The sequence below is a fragment of the Oncorhynchus mykiss genome, chromosome 8 (assembly GCF_013265735.2).
Source record: "Oncorhynchus mykiss isolate Arlee chromosome 8, USDA_OmykA_1.1, whole genome shotgun sequence".
Classification (NCBI taxonomy): Eukaryota; Metazoa; Chordata; class Actinopteri; order Salmoniformes; family Salmonidae; genus Oncorhynchus; species Oncorhynchus mykiss.
In genome coordinates this window covers 85,510,559-85,526,086 of record NC_048572.1, presented here as the reverse complement: position 1 = coordinate 85,526,086, position 15,528 = coordinate 85,510,559, and the positions used below count along the sequence as shown (strand labels likewise).

The following is a 15,528-nucleotide window of genomic DNA, read 5'->3' as shown; positions in this document are numbered from 1 at the left end:
AATTTCAACTGTTCTGCCTGCGGCTATGGAACCCTGACCTGTTCACCGGATGTGCTACCTGTCCCAGACCTGCTGTTTTCAACTCTCTAGAGCCAGCAGGAGTGGTAGAGATACTCTCAATGATCTGCTATGAAAAGCTAACTGACATTTACTCCTAAGGTGCTGACTTGTTGCACCCTCAACAACTACTGTGATTATTATTATTTGACCATGCTGGTAATTTATGAAAATTTGAACATCTTGGCCATGTTCTGTTATAATCTCCACCCGGCACAGCCAGAAGAGGACTGGCCACCCCTCAGAGCCTAGTTCCTCTCTAGGTTTCGTCCTAGGTTTTGGCCTTTCTAGGGAGTTTTTCCTAGCTACCGTGCTTCTACACCTGCATTGCTTGCTGTTTGGGGTTTTAGGCTGGGTTTCTGTACAGCACTTTGAGATATCAGCTGATGTAAGAAGGGCTATATAAATACATTTGATATCGACATGGTCACAAATGGGCCTTCCAAATGGACAATGATCCCAAGCATACTTCCAATGTTGTGGCAAAATGGTTTAAGGACAACAAAGTCAAGGTATTGGAGTGGACATCACAAAGCCCTGACCTCATTCCCATAGAAAATTTGTGGGCAGAACTGAAAAAGCATGTGCGAGCAAGGATGCCTACAAACCTGACTCAGTTACACCAGCTCTGTCAGGAGGAATGGGCCAAAATTCACTCAACTTATTGTGGGAAGCTTGTGGAAGGTTCCCCGAAACATTTAACCCAAGTTAAACAATTTAAAGGCAATGCTATCAAATACTAATTGAGTGTATGTAAACGTCTGACCCACTGGGAATGTGATGAAAATAATTAAAGCCGATATCATAATCTTTATTTGTGCTTCATATAAAGAAGTTAAACAATAAAAGAAGAACAGCATGTTACAAAACAAACAGTAATATACAAATCGTATACTAACCGTCAAAACAATTACCATTAGCTCAGTTCAAATAAACAAATTGTTCATTTTGATACAGTAGAATAAAGACAACTTTCATAGCAACCTATTTGAAGAGGCTCCTTGCCATTAGCAGAGTAGCAACGGTGGCCAACCGTCCTGCTGAAGAGTTACTGGGGTGTAGAAGGCTTTTACTCCAGCCGTGTTCTAACACACGGCTTTTACTCCAGCCGTGTTCTAACACACGGCTTTTGCTCCAGCCGTGTTCTAACACATGGCTTTTACTCCAGCCGTGTTCTAACACATGGCATTCTAGGTTTGAGAACATCTCCAGTGTTCTTTTAAAAAAAAAAAAAAAACATTTATAGAGCTGATCACATCTTGGTGAGACGAAGTGTATTGAGCTTTACGGCGAGAATCGTGGCACCTGCAGCATAGCTGATCTCTCTCAAAATCCCATTCCAGCAGTCCTCCTCAAATCTGCGGGGAAAGGAGAAAGTGCATTGTTCATTGTCTGTGGATTTTCTACACGGATCCAGCGGGACCATTTTTAGACGGATCACTTTTAATTGAGTACATTCTCAGTGGCTGTGACTAGTTGTACTGACGCACGTTCAGCCAATGTTGCCCTTGATGGGAATTGTTTATATATTACAACAGTCTATAACTGCCCTCCAGGTGTTGTTCATCTGTGGTTATCTACAGCAGGGGGGTTTTCAAACAAGCCATTCTATGTACTTGAACTATTGCATAGCTAGCACACCTGATTCAACCTGTCAACTAATCATCAAGTGAATCAGGTAAGTGAATCAGGTAAGTGAATCAGGTAAGTGAATCAGGTAAGTGAATCAGGTAAGTGAATCAGGTAAGTGAATCAGGTAAGTGAATCAGGTAAGTGAATCAGGTAAGTGAATCAGGTGTGGTCGTTCGGGGCTTATCTCTCGTAAACATAATTGGTACTTTAGCCTCTGACTGAGCATCTGACCAGATTATGCAATATTTTAGTTATGGGTTAACCGAGAATAGTTCAGGGATACAACAATGTTAACTGTCTGGGAGTCCCAGAGGAGAGGTTTAAAAAACAACTGATATTCAGTATGTAGTGCCTATGAATGATCTATGAAGTGTTTATAAGACTTAATAAATGCTCTATAAAGTCTTTCATAAGTTGCTATAGCACTAACATTCAGATGTCGTTCATCTCAGTGGGTTGTGGACACCATCAGTATGCAGTGCTTTATGAATGCTCTATAAAGCACTATGTAGTGTGTATGAATGCTTTATAAGATATTATAGAAATTACCTCCAGATGTCGTTCATCTCAGTGGGCTGTGGCTCGTCGCTGGTCTCGCTGGGCATCATGGCGAAACCGCCCACAGCGTACAGACATTCTCCCATGCTGATCATGTTCATGGAGCTACGCTCCTGGGGAAACTCTACAAACTCTGACCACCTGGAACACAGCACACACACACACACACACATTAAAACACGCATTATAATAAGATAACAGCACACACATTAAAACACACATTGTAATAAGATAACAGCACACACACACACACACACATTAAAACACACATTATAATAAGATAACAGCACACACATTAAAACACACATTATAATAAGATAACAGCACACACATTAAAACACACATTGTAATAAGATAACAGCACACACACACACACACACACACACACACATTAAAACACACATTATAATAAGATAACAGCATACACATTAAAACACACATTATAATAAGATAACAGCACACACACACACACACACACACACACACACACACACACACACACACACACACATTAAAACATGCATTATAATAACATGTACTAAATGTGACCCAGGCAGTTCTGTGAACCACGCTCCTGTAATAAATAACCATGGCTGAAACCAAAATACTTCCCACTGGGCAAATTCATTGAAATGGCGTGGAAACAACGTTAATTGAACCAGTGGGTGTCCAATGGTTTGTGTTAGCTCCCTGAGTTCAGTAGGCTAACATAGTCTTGTAATAACCCGGGTTCAAACCATAGTCTATTACATCACCTAATGAATTAATGACATGAAAAAAATAAATAAAAAACAATCAAGTAGAGTCTTAGGGCTCTATTCAATCAAGTAGAGTCTTAGGGCTCTATTCAATCAAGTACAGTCTTAGGGCTCTATTCAATCAAGTAGAGTCTTAGGGCTCTATTCAATCAAGTAGAGTCTTAGGGCTCTATTCAATCAAGTAGAGTCTTAGGGCTCTATTCAATCAAGTAGAGTCTTAGGGCTCTATTCAATCAAGTAGAGTCTTAGGGCTCTATTCAATCAAGTACAGTCTTAGGGCTCTATTCAATCAAGTACAGTCTTAGGGCTCTATTCAATCAAGTAGAGTCTTAGGGCTCTATTCAATCAAGTAGAGTCTTAGGGCTCTATTCAATCAAGTAGAGTCTTAGGGCTCTATTCAATCAAGTACAGTCTTAGGGCTCTATTCAATCAAGTAGAGTCTTAGGGCTCTATTCAATCAAGTACAGTCTTAGGGCTCTATTCAATCAAGTAGAGTCTTAGGGCTCTATTCAATCAAGTAGAGTCTTAGGGCTCTATTCAATCAAGTACAGTCTTAGGGCTCTATTCAATCAAGTAGAGTCTTAGGGCTCTATTCAATCAAGTACAGTCTTAGGGCTCTATTCAATCAAGTAGAGTCTTAGGGCTCTATTCAATCAAGTACAGTCTTAGGGCTCTATTCAATCAAGTAGAGTCTTAGGGCTCTATTCAATCAAGTAGAGTCTTAGGGCTCTATTCAATCAAGTAGAGTCTTAGGGCTCTATTCAATCAAGTACAGTCTTAGGGCTCTATTCAATCAAGTAGAGTCTTAGGGCTCTATTCAATCAAGTAGAGTCTTAGGGCTCTATTCAATCAAGTAGAGTCTTAGGGCTCTATTCAATCAAGTAGAGTCTTAGGGCTCTATTCAATCAAGTAGAGTCTTAGGGCTCTATTCAATCAAGTAGAGTCTTAGGGCTCTATTCAATCAAGTACAGTCTTAGGGCTCTATTCAATCAAGTACAGTCTTAGGGCTCTATTCAATCAAGTAGAGTCTTAGGGCTCTATTCAATCAAGTACAGTCTTAGGGCTCTATTCAATCAAGTAGAGTCTTAGGGCTCTATTCAATCAAGTACAGTCTTAGGGCTCTATTCAATCAAGTACAGTCTTAGGGCTCTATTCAATCAAGTAGAGTCTTAGGGCTCTATTCAATCAAGTACAGTCTTAGGGCTCTATTCAATCAAGTACAGTCTTAGGGCTCTATTCAATCAAGTACAGTCTTAGGGCTCTATTCAATCAAGTACAGTCTTAGGGCTCTATTCAATCAAGTACAGTCTTAGGGCTCTATTCAATCAAGTACAGTCTTAGGGCTCTATTCAATCAAGTACAGTCTTAGGGCTCTATTCAATCAAGTACAGTCTTAGGGCTCTATTCAATCAAGTACAGTCTTAGGGCTCTATTCAATCAAGTACAGTCTTAGGGCTCTATTCAATCAAGTACAGTCTTAGGGCTCTATTCAATCAAGCGTTGCAGATTCCACATTAGAAACGTAAAAGGGTCATTTCCAATTGAGCCGACATATGCAGCGTTTACCGGGAATGCAGTCTTCTCTAAAGAGGAGACATTGTCATTCAAATTTCAAATCACGCCTTTAAACGCTGAACTTCCGCGATGTGGATTAAAAAGAGCCCTTACTTGTTTGTAGCGATGTCATAGACCTCTACAGTGCTGGTGAGTCCTGTGTCTGTAACGCCCGTGGCCACGTAGATCTGGTTATTGTGGACCGTCACAGCGAACAGAGAACGAGCCAGCTTCATAGGAGCTAGCTCCTTCCACTCAAACTTAGTGGGATTGTAGACAGACACCTTCCGTATGCACTTCCTAGGGGACAAAACACAGTACATAAACTTAATGGGGTTGTGGACACACATTCTAAGTATGCACTTCCTATAGAGAGCAATACGATACAGTACGGTAACATTATACCAGAACTCATATTTTGTGGAGTTTTAGACAGGAAGTAGGGGTGCTGAGCACCACTTGAAAAAAATCAGAAGTAGAAAAAAAATGTAATAAAAAAATATAAAATAATATAGATTTTTTTTTATTAGCCACCAACTGCTTTTAATTTGATATCGGCATTTGAATTTGTCCTTGTTGTTATCTGATAACCAAGGGGTTAATTTAAGTGGGGAGCCCTCCTTTATCTGATAACCAAGGGGTTAATTTAAGTGGGAAGTGGGGAGCCCTCCTTTTGTGTGAAGAGAAGGAAAGGAAGACGAGTGAAGAAAAGAGGAAGAGAAAGATTGGAGGAAAATAAAAAGTTGAGAGTAAGAAGAGTGACACAAGGAGAGTGTAAAAGAGCAGACAGAGGAGATACAATGACTCTTTCCAAGAAACGGAAATGCACTTTATGAAAAACATGATGAGAGAATTTCCATTTATACGCTCAGGTCAAGACGATAGAATGGTTCACTGCACCCTTTGTAATTCCTCTCTTTCAATTGGCAGCCGGTGAAGAACGGCAGTGGTAGAACATCAACAGACGAAAAAGCTTAAAGCCTCTCTGATTGGCCGTGTTGGTTTGCCCTCTGTCACCACATTCTTCAAGAAGGTAGAGCCTTCCCAAGAACAATATGATTTAGCTGTGCAGGAGGGTGTCTTTGCATACCACACTATGCGACACAATCATAGTTACAGATCTATGGACTGCACAGCACAACTGACACGAAAGCTTTATGAGCCGAAGTTTACATGTGCTAGGACAAAATGTGACGCCATAGTGAGTAACGTGTTAGCATCACGTGCTAGGACAAAATGTGACGCCATAGTGAGTAACGTGTTAGCATCACGTGCTAGGACAAAATGTGACGCCATAGTGAGTAACGTGTTAGCATCACGTGCTAGGACAAAATGTGACGCCATAGTGAGTAACGTGTTAGCATCACGTGCTAGGACAAAATGTGACGCCATAGTGAGTAACGTGTTAGCATCACGTGCTAGGACAAAATGTGAAGCCATAGTGAGTAATGTGCTAGCACCATGGGCAACTACTTTGGTAACACAGGACCTAGACCAGGTTGAATTTGTGTCCCTGTCCATTGATGTGTCCAGTCATGGACATGTAAAGCTGCTGCCAGTAGTAGTCAGATATTGTAAGATATATGATGGCAGCACATCTGTGGAAACAAAACTGCTTGATTTTATTGAATTGAAATGAGAAACAGCAGAAGAGATTGCAGCTGAGTTGCTGGTGGTCATCCCAGAATGTAACCTGGAAAACATTCTCTGCCGACAACACAAATACCAACTTTGGAGGACTGAATAGGCTGGGGAGGGTCAATGTCCATACCAACGTTGAAAATGCTCTGCAGCAGGAGGTGATTGGCTGAGGTTGTCCTGCCCACATTCATAACACGGCCAGAACAGCTTTGGATATGATTTCCCTTGATGTTGAGTACCTGCTCACAAAGATATTTGGATATTTTCACCGTCAGAGTAGAAAGACTGAAGGGCTTTGTGAGTTTGTTGGCCAGGAGTACCATAACATTTTAGGACACAGAAATGTTCGCTGGCTGTCCCTGCTCCCTGCTCTAGAAAGAGTGCTGAAAAGGTGCCATTTGAAATCCTTTTTTCTTTCTGAAGACAAATGTCCTGTTGTCCTGCGAGCAATGTTCGGAAATCCACTGACTGAACTTTGGCTGGCCTTTGTCCATGGAAACCTGACCGTATTCAGTGACACGATCAAGAGGCTTGGAGGTCAGGACCGCTGTGCTGTGGAGTCAGCTGCAATTCTGAGAAACATTGAGGCAAAATTGACTGCACGATGTGATGACAACTTCATTCCCGTTTTGGTCAGAGGACTTCTGAGAGAGCTGGAGGACAATGGAGTCATGTCTAAAGAGAGCTTTCTGAAAACATCCCAATCATTCTTCACTACGGCTGTGAACTACTTGCAAGCATGGGGAAAGCACACAGATCATCTAAAAGATTCACATTGTCTCCTTTTAAAAAGGCAACCTCTGCGTGAAGAGATCCAGAAAGCAGCAGGCACACTGCAGGAAAAATGCCCCAATGTGACCATCAATGAGGATGCATTGTGTGACGAGGTTACTGGCCTGCAAGAGTTCCTAAAGGGGGGATTGTATTTCACATATACTATTGTATTTTTTTTCTTTCAATTTTGCTCATGTTCTCTTCTGCTCCTATTCTACCCAGACTACCAAGACCACTGAATGGCTGTTCAGATCAGTTCTACCCAGACTACCAAGACCACTGAATGGCTGTTCAGATCAGTTCTACCCAGACTACCAAGACCACTGAATGGCTGTTCAGATCAGTTCTACCCAGACTACCAAGACCACTGAATGGCTGTTCAGATCAGTTCTACCCAGACTACCAGGACCACTGAATGGCTGTTCAGATCAGTTCTACCCAGACTACCAAGACCACTGAATGGCTGTTCAGATCAGTTCTACCCAGACTACCAAGACCACTGAATGGCTGTTCAGATCAGTTCTACCCAGACTACCAAGACCACTGAATGGCTGTTCAGATCAGTTCTACCCAGACTACCAAGACCACTGAATGGCTGTTCAGATCAGTTCTACCCAGACTACCAAGACCACTGAATGGCTGTCCAGATCAGTTCTACCCAGACTACCAGGACCACTGAATGGCTGTTCAGATCAGTTCTACCCAGACTACCAGGACCACTGAATGGCTGTTCAGATCAGTTCTACCCAGACTACCAAGACCACTGAATGGCTGTTCAGATCAGTTCTACCCAGACTACCAGGACCACTGAATGGCTGTTCAGATCAGTTCTACCCAGACTACCAGGACCACTGAATGGCTGTTCAGATCAGTTCTACCCAGACTACCAGGACCACTGAATGGCTGTTCAGATCAGTTCTACCCAGACTAGCAGGACCACTGAATGGCTGTTCAGATCAGTTCTACCCAGACTAGCAGGACCACTGAATGGCTGTTCAGATCAGTTCTACCCAGACTACCAGGACCACTGAATGGCTGTTCAGATCAGTTCTACCCAGATTACCAGGACCACTGAATGGCTGTTCAGATCAGTTCTACCCAGACTAGCAGGACCACTGAATGGCTGTTCAGATCAGTTCTACCCAGACTACCAGGACCACTGAATGGCTGTTCAGATCAGTTCTACCCAGATTACCAGGACCACTGAATGGCTGTTCAGATCAGTTCTACCCAGACTACCAGGACCACTGAATGGCTGTTCAGATCAGTTCTACCCAGACTACCAGGACCACTGAATGGCTGTTCAGATCAGTTCTACCCAGACTACCAAGACCACTGAATGGCTGTTCAGATCAGTTCTACCCAGACTACCAGGACCACTGAATGGCTGTTCAGATCAGTTCTACCCAGACTACCAGGACCACTGAATGGCTGTTCAGATCAGTTCTACCCAGACTACCAGGACCACTGAATGGCTGTTCAGATCAGTTCTACCCAGACTAGCAGGACCACTGAATGGCTGTTCAGATCAGTTCTACCCAGACTAGCAGGACCACTGAATGGCTGTTCAGATCAGTTCTACCCAGACTACCAGGACCACTGAATGGCTGTTCAGATCAGTTCTACCCAGATTACCAGGACCACTGAATGGCTGTTCAGATCAGTTCTACCCAGACTAGCAGGACCACTGAATGGCTGTTCAGATCAGTTCTACCCAGACTACCAGGACCACTGAATGGCTGTTCAGATCAGTTCTACCCAGATTACCAGGACCACTGAATGGCTGTTCAGATCAGTTCTACCCAGACTACCAGGACCACTGAATGGCTGTTCAGATCAGTTCTACCCAGACTACCAGGACCACTGAATGGCTGTTCAGATCAGTTCTACCCAGACTACCAGGACCACTGAATGGCTGTTCAGATCAGTTCTACCCAGACTACCAGGACCACTGAATGGCTGTTCAGATCAGTTCTACCCAGACTACCAGGACCACTGAATGGCTGTTCAGATCAGTTCTACCCAGACTACCAGGACCACTGAATGGCTGTTCAGATCAGTTCTACCCAGACTACCAGGACCACTGAATGGCTGTTCAGATCAGTTCTACCCAGACTACCAGGACCACTGATTGGCTGTTCAGATCAGTTCTACCCAGACTACCAGGACCACTGATTGGCTGTTCAGATCAGTTCTACCCAGACTACCAGGACCACTGAATGGCTGTTCAGATCAGACAGTTATGTCTTGTCTATAGTGTTCTGTAGTATATTTGTTTTCTCTGTCACAATGTGCCTGTTAGACTAACTACATGAAACTGGAATTGTCCCCCATTTATATTTCACAGATAATAACATTGGATATTTTAATGATATATTGATATTATATATAATAGATAATAACATTGGATATTTTAATGATATTTTGACCACCGAACTGTAAATGTCCCCGGTTTTAATTTCAGAAATCTGGTCACCTCACTTTAAACCTAAAATAAACCTAATGTTGCGGTGATAATGAAGATCTTTGGGTATTTTTTTGTTTGTTGCTATTCTCCAAATAGCATTTGAGAGTTTTTAATTGTGTAGAAGTACACCCCACATTGCCATATCACACCCCCCAAAACTACTTCCTGCGGCTATGATTGTAGACACACAAGCAGCTTCTACATGGCCTGTTAGGTAACACCTCATAATCCAGGTACCACTTATGAATCAGAACCCTTGGGGCATCCGACATTCGGATTATGATTATTATTCGGTTATGAAGGTTCTCATGCCGCCCTCTACCAGCGGTGTAACAGTGGTGCCCTAAAGTACCGGTAAACCCAGTCGTTCTGTCTTTATCACGACTGAATAGTCTAAATTACACTATAGTGTCTGGCATTGCAAAAGTAGTAAAAATGTTTTGGTACGAATCAACTTTGCCAGCATTATCATGTCGTCAAATTTACTTTAGATAAATGGCAATGTTGTCAAAAAATAGCTAACTGGCTAATGTTATACTGCATCCAAAGTCAATCTGGCGACATCAACATGATGACAAAAGTGTTTTCCTACTATTTAGTGTCCTCCCTTTGAGTGACATTGTAATTACAAGCCACTGTAATGCACTTGAAATTAAATCTCCCTCGACGCTCATTGAGTAGAATGCTGAGTTGGCCATGAGTACAAAACAAACGTTCAACACAATATTGTGACGAAACATGCAAACCATGAATAGGGGACAGCATACAATCTTCAAAAGTGTGACTTACTTGCTCTCTGCCTTTCCTCCTATGACGTAGACAAGGCCATTGTGCGAGACAGTTCCATGACCATAGACTGTGTATGGAAGAGGGTCTGACTCGCCCCATTTAAATGACCTGTAGAACATAACATAGAACCAACAATTAAACATTGTTTCATTAATTGTCTCTTGTCTGTTTAATTTTAATTTTACCTTTATTTAAACTAGGAAAGTCAGTTAAGAACAAAGTCTTATTTTCAATGACGGCCTAGGAACAGTGGGGTTAACTGCCTTGTTCAGGGGCAGAACGACAGATTTGTACCTTGTCAGCTCGGGGGGTTTGAACTTGCAACCTTCCGGTTACTAGTCCAACGGTCTTACCATTGACAGAAAGCTAAAGAGAGAGAGAGGCAGAGACAGAAAAAAGGGTGGAGTCCCTGTATTGTACTCACTGCCTGTCATAGATCATAACAGAGTCTAGAACGTGTTCTCCCTCTTTCATTTCCTTGCCGCCCACAACAAAGATGGAGTTTTCTGCTTCAGTCAGCCCAAACAGGCAGCGAGGTCCTGGCAGTGAGGGCATCCCCAGCCACTCTCCGCTCACAGGGTCAAACTGGAGGAGAGAGAGAAAGATAACCGAATGGTTAATTGGTACTATCAATGTGGGTCGAACTGGAGGAGGGAGGAAGATACCAGAATGGTTTATCAACGGCATAATAGTTCATATCATTCTGCTTGTAGTAAGTCAAAGTGTCTCTCTGGCACAGGGAGTTTGGTGACAGTGAATGTTATGAACATCTGTTATAACATCCAAAATGTCAGCAAAGCACATAAAGAAGATGGCCAGCAAACAGTCTGTCTGAATGTTAATCACCACCAGGCCATGCAGAGAGACATACCTGACTAATGTTTATTAATAGCAGAGAGACATACCTGACTAATGTTTATTAATAGCAGAGAGACATACCTGGCTAATGTTTATTAATAGCAGAGAGACATACCTGACTAATGTTTAATAATAGCAGAGAGACATACCTGACTAATGTTTAATAATAGCAGAGAGACATACCTGACTAATGTTTATTAATAGCAGAGAGACCTGACTAATATTTATTAATAGCAGAGAGACATATCTGACTAATGTTTATTAATAGCAGAGATACAAACCTGACTAATGTTTATTAATAGCAGAGAGACATACCTGACTAATGTTTATTAATAGCAGAGAGACATACCTGACTAATGTTTATTAATAGCAGAGATACATACCTGACTAATGTTTATTAATAGCAGAGAGACATACCTTACTAATGTTTAATAATAGCAGAGAGACATACCTGACTAATGTTTATTAATAGCAGAGAGACATACCTGACTAATATTTAATAATAGCAGAGAGACATACCTGACTAATATTTAATAATAGCAGAGAGACATACCTGACTAATATTTAATAATAGCAGAGAGACATACCTGTAAGAAGTAGGAACTGAGTGGTTCTTCCTTGTTGTCCTCGTTGAGGAGGAATCCTCCAGCCACAAACACCTGGTTCTCCTTGGTTACCAGACTGCAGTGGTTCTTAGGGATCTCTGTCGACTCAGACGCCACGAAACACTCGTTCCCCACCGGGTCATACGCTACGCTCCCCGTGTCGCTGATCATAAGGATCAGGTCCGTCTCAAACATCCCAAACCGAGGGTTATTGTTCAGAATCCCCGGAAGCAAACCTTGCTCATCATCAGAGTCTTCTTCATCTTCCTTGTCACCTGCCATCTTGGACTTCCTGTTCCTTGATCTCTGGACCTCTGGGAGTCTTCCTTTGTGGGCGTCTTTGATCAGCTGCAGCTCTTTCTTGACCTCCGTGTTGGCCTGAATCCACTTGTGATTTTCAACCTTCTCCGTAAAGTAATCCACCGGGATCAGACGGAAGCGGACGCAATGCAGGAGATCTGGCAGCTCCTTCACCCTCTCCGTTCTGTCGTAGCCCACCCAGTCCATCAGAGACTCAAACACCACCTAAATGTCCAGGTTAAGAGGACCAGAACGGGAAAAGATTAATGCGTACGTCCCAAATCAATCCATCCATCCATCCATCAACCACCCACCTCCTCTCGGTCCACGTTGAGTGCGTCGGAGGTGATGATGGCTGCCAGCTCGCTGGGGCCCAGCTGGTGGATAAATTAATATACTTTATTGTCAATTGTCACAGAGACAGAAACATTTACATTTTTCCTTTAAACTTTTTGCTGCAGTGGGCTAAATTAAGGTCACGCAGAGTGTTTCTTGGTGGTCTTAAACAAATCTACTTTGAAACAAAAGTATACACCTCACACACATGGTTATGGGTTTTGAAAAAAGACACCTGGACCATGTCAAATTTAGAGTTGAAAATGTATGGAATTTTGAGTTTGCATCCCAATATTACACTTTATATACATCACAGAAGACTAAAATATAATAACCATTTGACATAGAAACACCAGATGTTTGGCTGATTAAAAAAAAGTAAATTAATTATGAACAATATGAATAACATTCCACCCCCCCCCCCCCCCCGCCCCACACACACACACACACACACACTAGGTTACCTGGTGAAAATCCTGGTCCCTGATAATGAGCTGGTAACGCTCACAGATGAACTCTCTAGCTGTGAAAGCCAGGCGGGGACAGTCCAACAGAAGCCCCAGCCTGAAGATAGCCAAGCAGTTCCCCAGCACCAGCTTCTCCTACAGGGAAATTTACTAATATCACCTACATTTCCTTATCTTGTTAAAACTCATCCCCAGCTGGCTCTCTCTTAGACAAGGTCTATTCAAGGTCTATTCTATACCAGCTTCTCCCGATGATGATGATGACAGAGAGACAGAGACAGATGCTAGCTGTAGGTATGAGACGCAGACAGAGAAGACAGAAAGAGAGAGAGAGAACAAGAGAGAGACAGAGCAAGAGAGAGAGAGAGAGACAGAGAGAGAAAGAGACAGAGAGCGAGCGAGAGACAGAGAGAAAGAGACAGACAGAGAGAGAGAGACAGATAGACAGAGACAGATGCTACCTGTAGGTTTGAGACACAGACAGAGAAGACGGAAAGAGAGAGAGAGAACGAGAGAGACAGAGCAAGAGAGAGAGAGATAGAGAGTGACAGAGAGAGACAGAGAGAGACAGAGAGAGAAAGAAAGAGACAGACAGAGAGAGACAGATAGACAGAGACAGATGCTACCTGTAGGTAGGAGACACAGACAGAGAAGATGGACGGGATCTGGTACATGTTGGCCACCATGAAGATATCCTGGACGTTCTGCTCTGTCAGGTTGATGTCCGAGGTGTAGATGTAACGCAGTATCATCGCCATGACGCCAGGCTCCACGTCTTTCAGAACGATTTCCTTCTTCCCTCCTTCCTCCAGGTTGGACAGGAACATAGCCTTTGAAGAAGAAGAACAATCAACCCATCAATCAATCATGATTGATGATAATATGATTGATGTTAATATATCATATGTGCTCTTTAGTGGAAGCTTTTCCCCAAGGCATGTGTGACCTAGCGCAGTGTTTTTTCAAACTCCGGCCTGTGGACCTGTACCGGCCTGCGTGATGTTGTTGACCAGTCCCACAGATGTTAAGTTGACACTGACTTAGTCATTTCTACAATGCCAATTGTAATGTAAGTAACCCTCCAAGGAGTTCAGAATCACTGGCCTAGCGGGAATCCACTACCCACAACCCAAGAATTGCTAGCATCATGCTTGTACTTTGCAGTCACACAGCACCAACAAATTACCTTGAAGAAGGGGCTGGAGGCAGCGAGGACCAAGCGGTGGCACGGGAACTCCCTGTCCTGGATCTTCAAGACACAGTCTACAAACTTCTGGTTTTCCAGCAGGTCACAGAGGCCGTCCTGAAGCAGGGTTTGCTGGTACATCCTTGGCTGTTCCACCGGGTCTATCGATAAGGCAGCCATCTTGTTTTTTTTTCTGTTAGGTTCTCCTCAGGTCCTCTCTTACATCCTATCAACTTGCAGATGTTTTTTTTTGTGGGAAAGATTTCTAAAACGAAGAGGGTATGATCCCTGCTCGCTCCCCACAACAGGATAGCACAGTACTGCCTGTTTTCACAGTACAGTCCAGAGAGTGAGAGAGAGAGAGAGAGCGAGAGATGAGGTTGGGTAATGGGGCAGCTAGCTAGTCCACATCGGTAGCAGTTCCTGCAGCTGTCTGTGGCTGTCAGTCTCTCCAACTCAGAGTGTATTTATAGATAATATAGCATATGTAGTCAACACACACATAACTTTACATACTGGAAAGACCCTGTAGTCATTAAGTAGATGCGTCACACTCCTTTTCTCCAACACAGACCTTTCATAGTTCACAATGTTTCAATCCCAAAAGAATCTTTGTCAGGTGTGTTTTGGAGAACATTAGTGTGCTCTACTTCACTATTTATAGTTGGGGACTCACAAAGCTGAGGAATCCATTTTGGTGAGTGTGTAAAATGACCTCCCTACAGTCTCTTTGGTTCTCTCTCTCTCTCTCTCTCTCCCTCTTTCTCTTCTCTCTGGACAGCCCCCCTACCCCATCCCCCACCAACAGCTGACCTGCAGCCCAAAGGGGAGTGTCATGTTCTCCCCCTTCATGCGCCACTCAGCCAGGCGTGGAAAATCTACTTGTCACATGCACAAAAATGCTTACTTACAAGCCCTCAACAACAGTGCAGTTTTAAGAAAATAGTATAAAAATATAAACATTATTTATGAAATAAACATAAATAAATAAACATTATTTATGAAACAAAACAAAAAGTAACACAACACATAAAATGTTGTGTTACTATTAATATTAATAACGTTCCACCCAATAACAATAACAATAACGAGGTTATATACAGGGGGCACCAATACCGAGTCAACGTGCGGGGGTACAGGTTAGTCGAGGTAATTTGTACATGTCGGTAGGGGGTAAAGTGACTATGCATGGATAATAAACAGTGAGTAGCAGCAGTGTAAAAAAAAAATGGAGGGTCAATGCAAATAGTCTGGGTAGTCATTTGATTAATTGTTCAGCAGTCTGATGGCTTGGGGGTAGAAGCTGTTCAGGAGCCTTTTGGTCCTAGACTTGGTGCTTCGGTACCACTTGCTGTACGGTAGCAGAGAGAACAGTCTGTGACGGGAGGCTGGAGTCTTTGCCTATTTTTAGGGCCTTCCTCTGACACTGCCTATTATAGAGGTCCTGGATGTCAGCTAGCTTGGCCACAGTGATGTACTGGGCCGTATGCACTACCCTCTGTAGCGCCTTGCGGTCAGACGCAGAGCAGTTGCCATACCAGGCGGT

The 15,528-nt window shown here is 43.0% G+C and overlaps 1 protein-coding gene across 2 annotated transcripts; it reads right to left on the bottom strand.

Annotated features, from left to right (window-relative positions):
- Positions 1-847: 847 nt before the first annotated feature.
- On the bottom strand, positions 848-14,705 carry klhl40a (kelch-like family member 40a). 2 transcript variants are annotated; one of them, XR_005052987.1, is made up of 11 exons: positions 13,983-14,705; positions 13,423-13,626; positions 12,794-12,931; positions 12,308-12,370; positions 11,676-12,218; positions 10,655-10,815; positions 10,231-10,338; positions 4,674-4,859; positions 2,239-2,388; positions 1,211-1,415; positions 848-1,150 (listed from the first exon to the last, which is right to left on the bottom strand). XR_005052987.1 is itself a non-coding variant. In XM_021614116.2 (10 exons), exons 1-10 carry the CDS (start codon positions 14,160-14,162, stop codon positions 1,310-1,312), a joined length of 1,839 nt encoding a protein of 612 aa, XP_021469791.1. In that variant the 5' UTR covers positions 14,163-14,705; the 3' UTR covers positions 848-1,309. The 2 variants fall into 2 exon arrangements, 1 of the variants encoding a protein (XP_021469791.1); XM_021614116.2 differs by having other exon boundaries at positions 848-1,415.
- Positions 14,706-15,528: the final 823 nt, after the last annotated feature.

Coding starts and splice junctions, on each gene's coding strand:
- klhl40a (XM_021614116.2), bottom strand. CDS start 14,162: ATGGCTGCCTTATCGATAGACCCGGTGGAACAGCCAAGGATGTACCAG. Junction 13,627..13,982: donor CCTCCAGCCCCTTCTTCAAG/GTAATTTGTTGG, acceptor TCTTCTTCAAAG/GCTATGTTCCTGTCCAACCT. Junction 2,389..4,673: donor TATGACATCGCTACAAACAA/GTAAGGGCTCTT, acceptor GCTGTGTTCCAG/GTGGTCAGAGTTTGTAGAGT.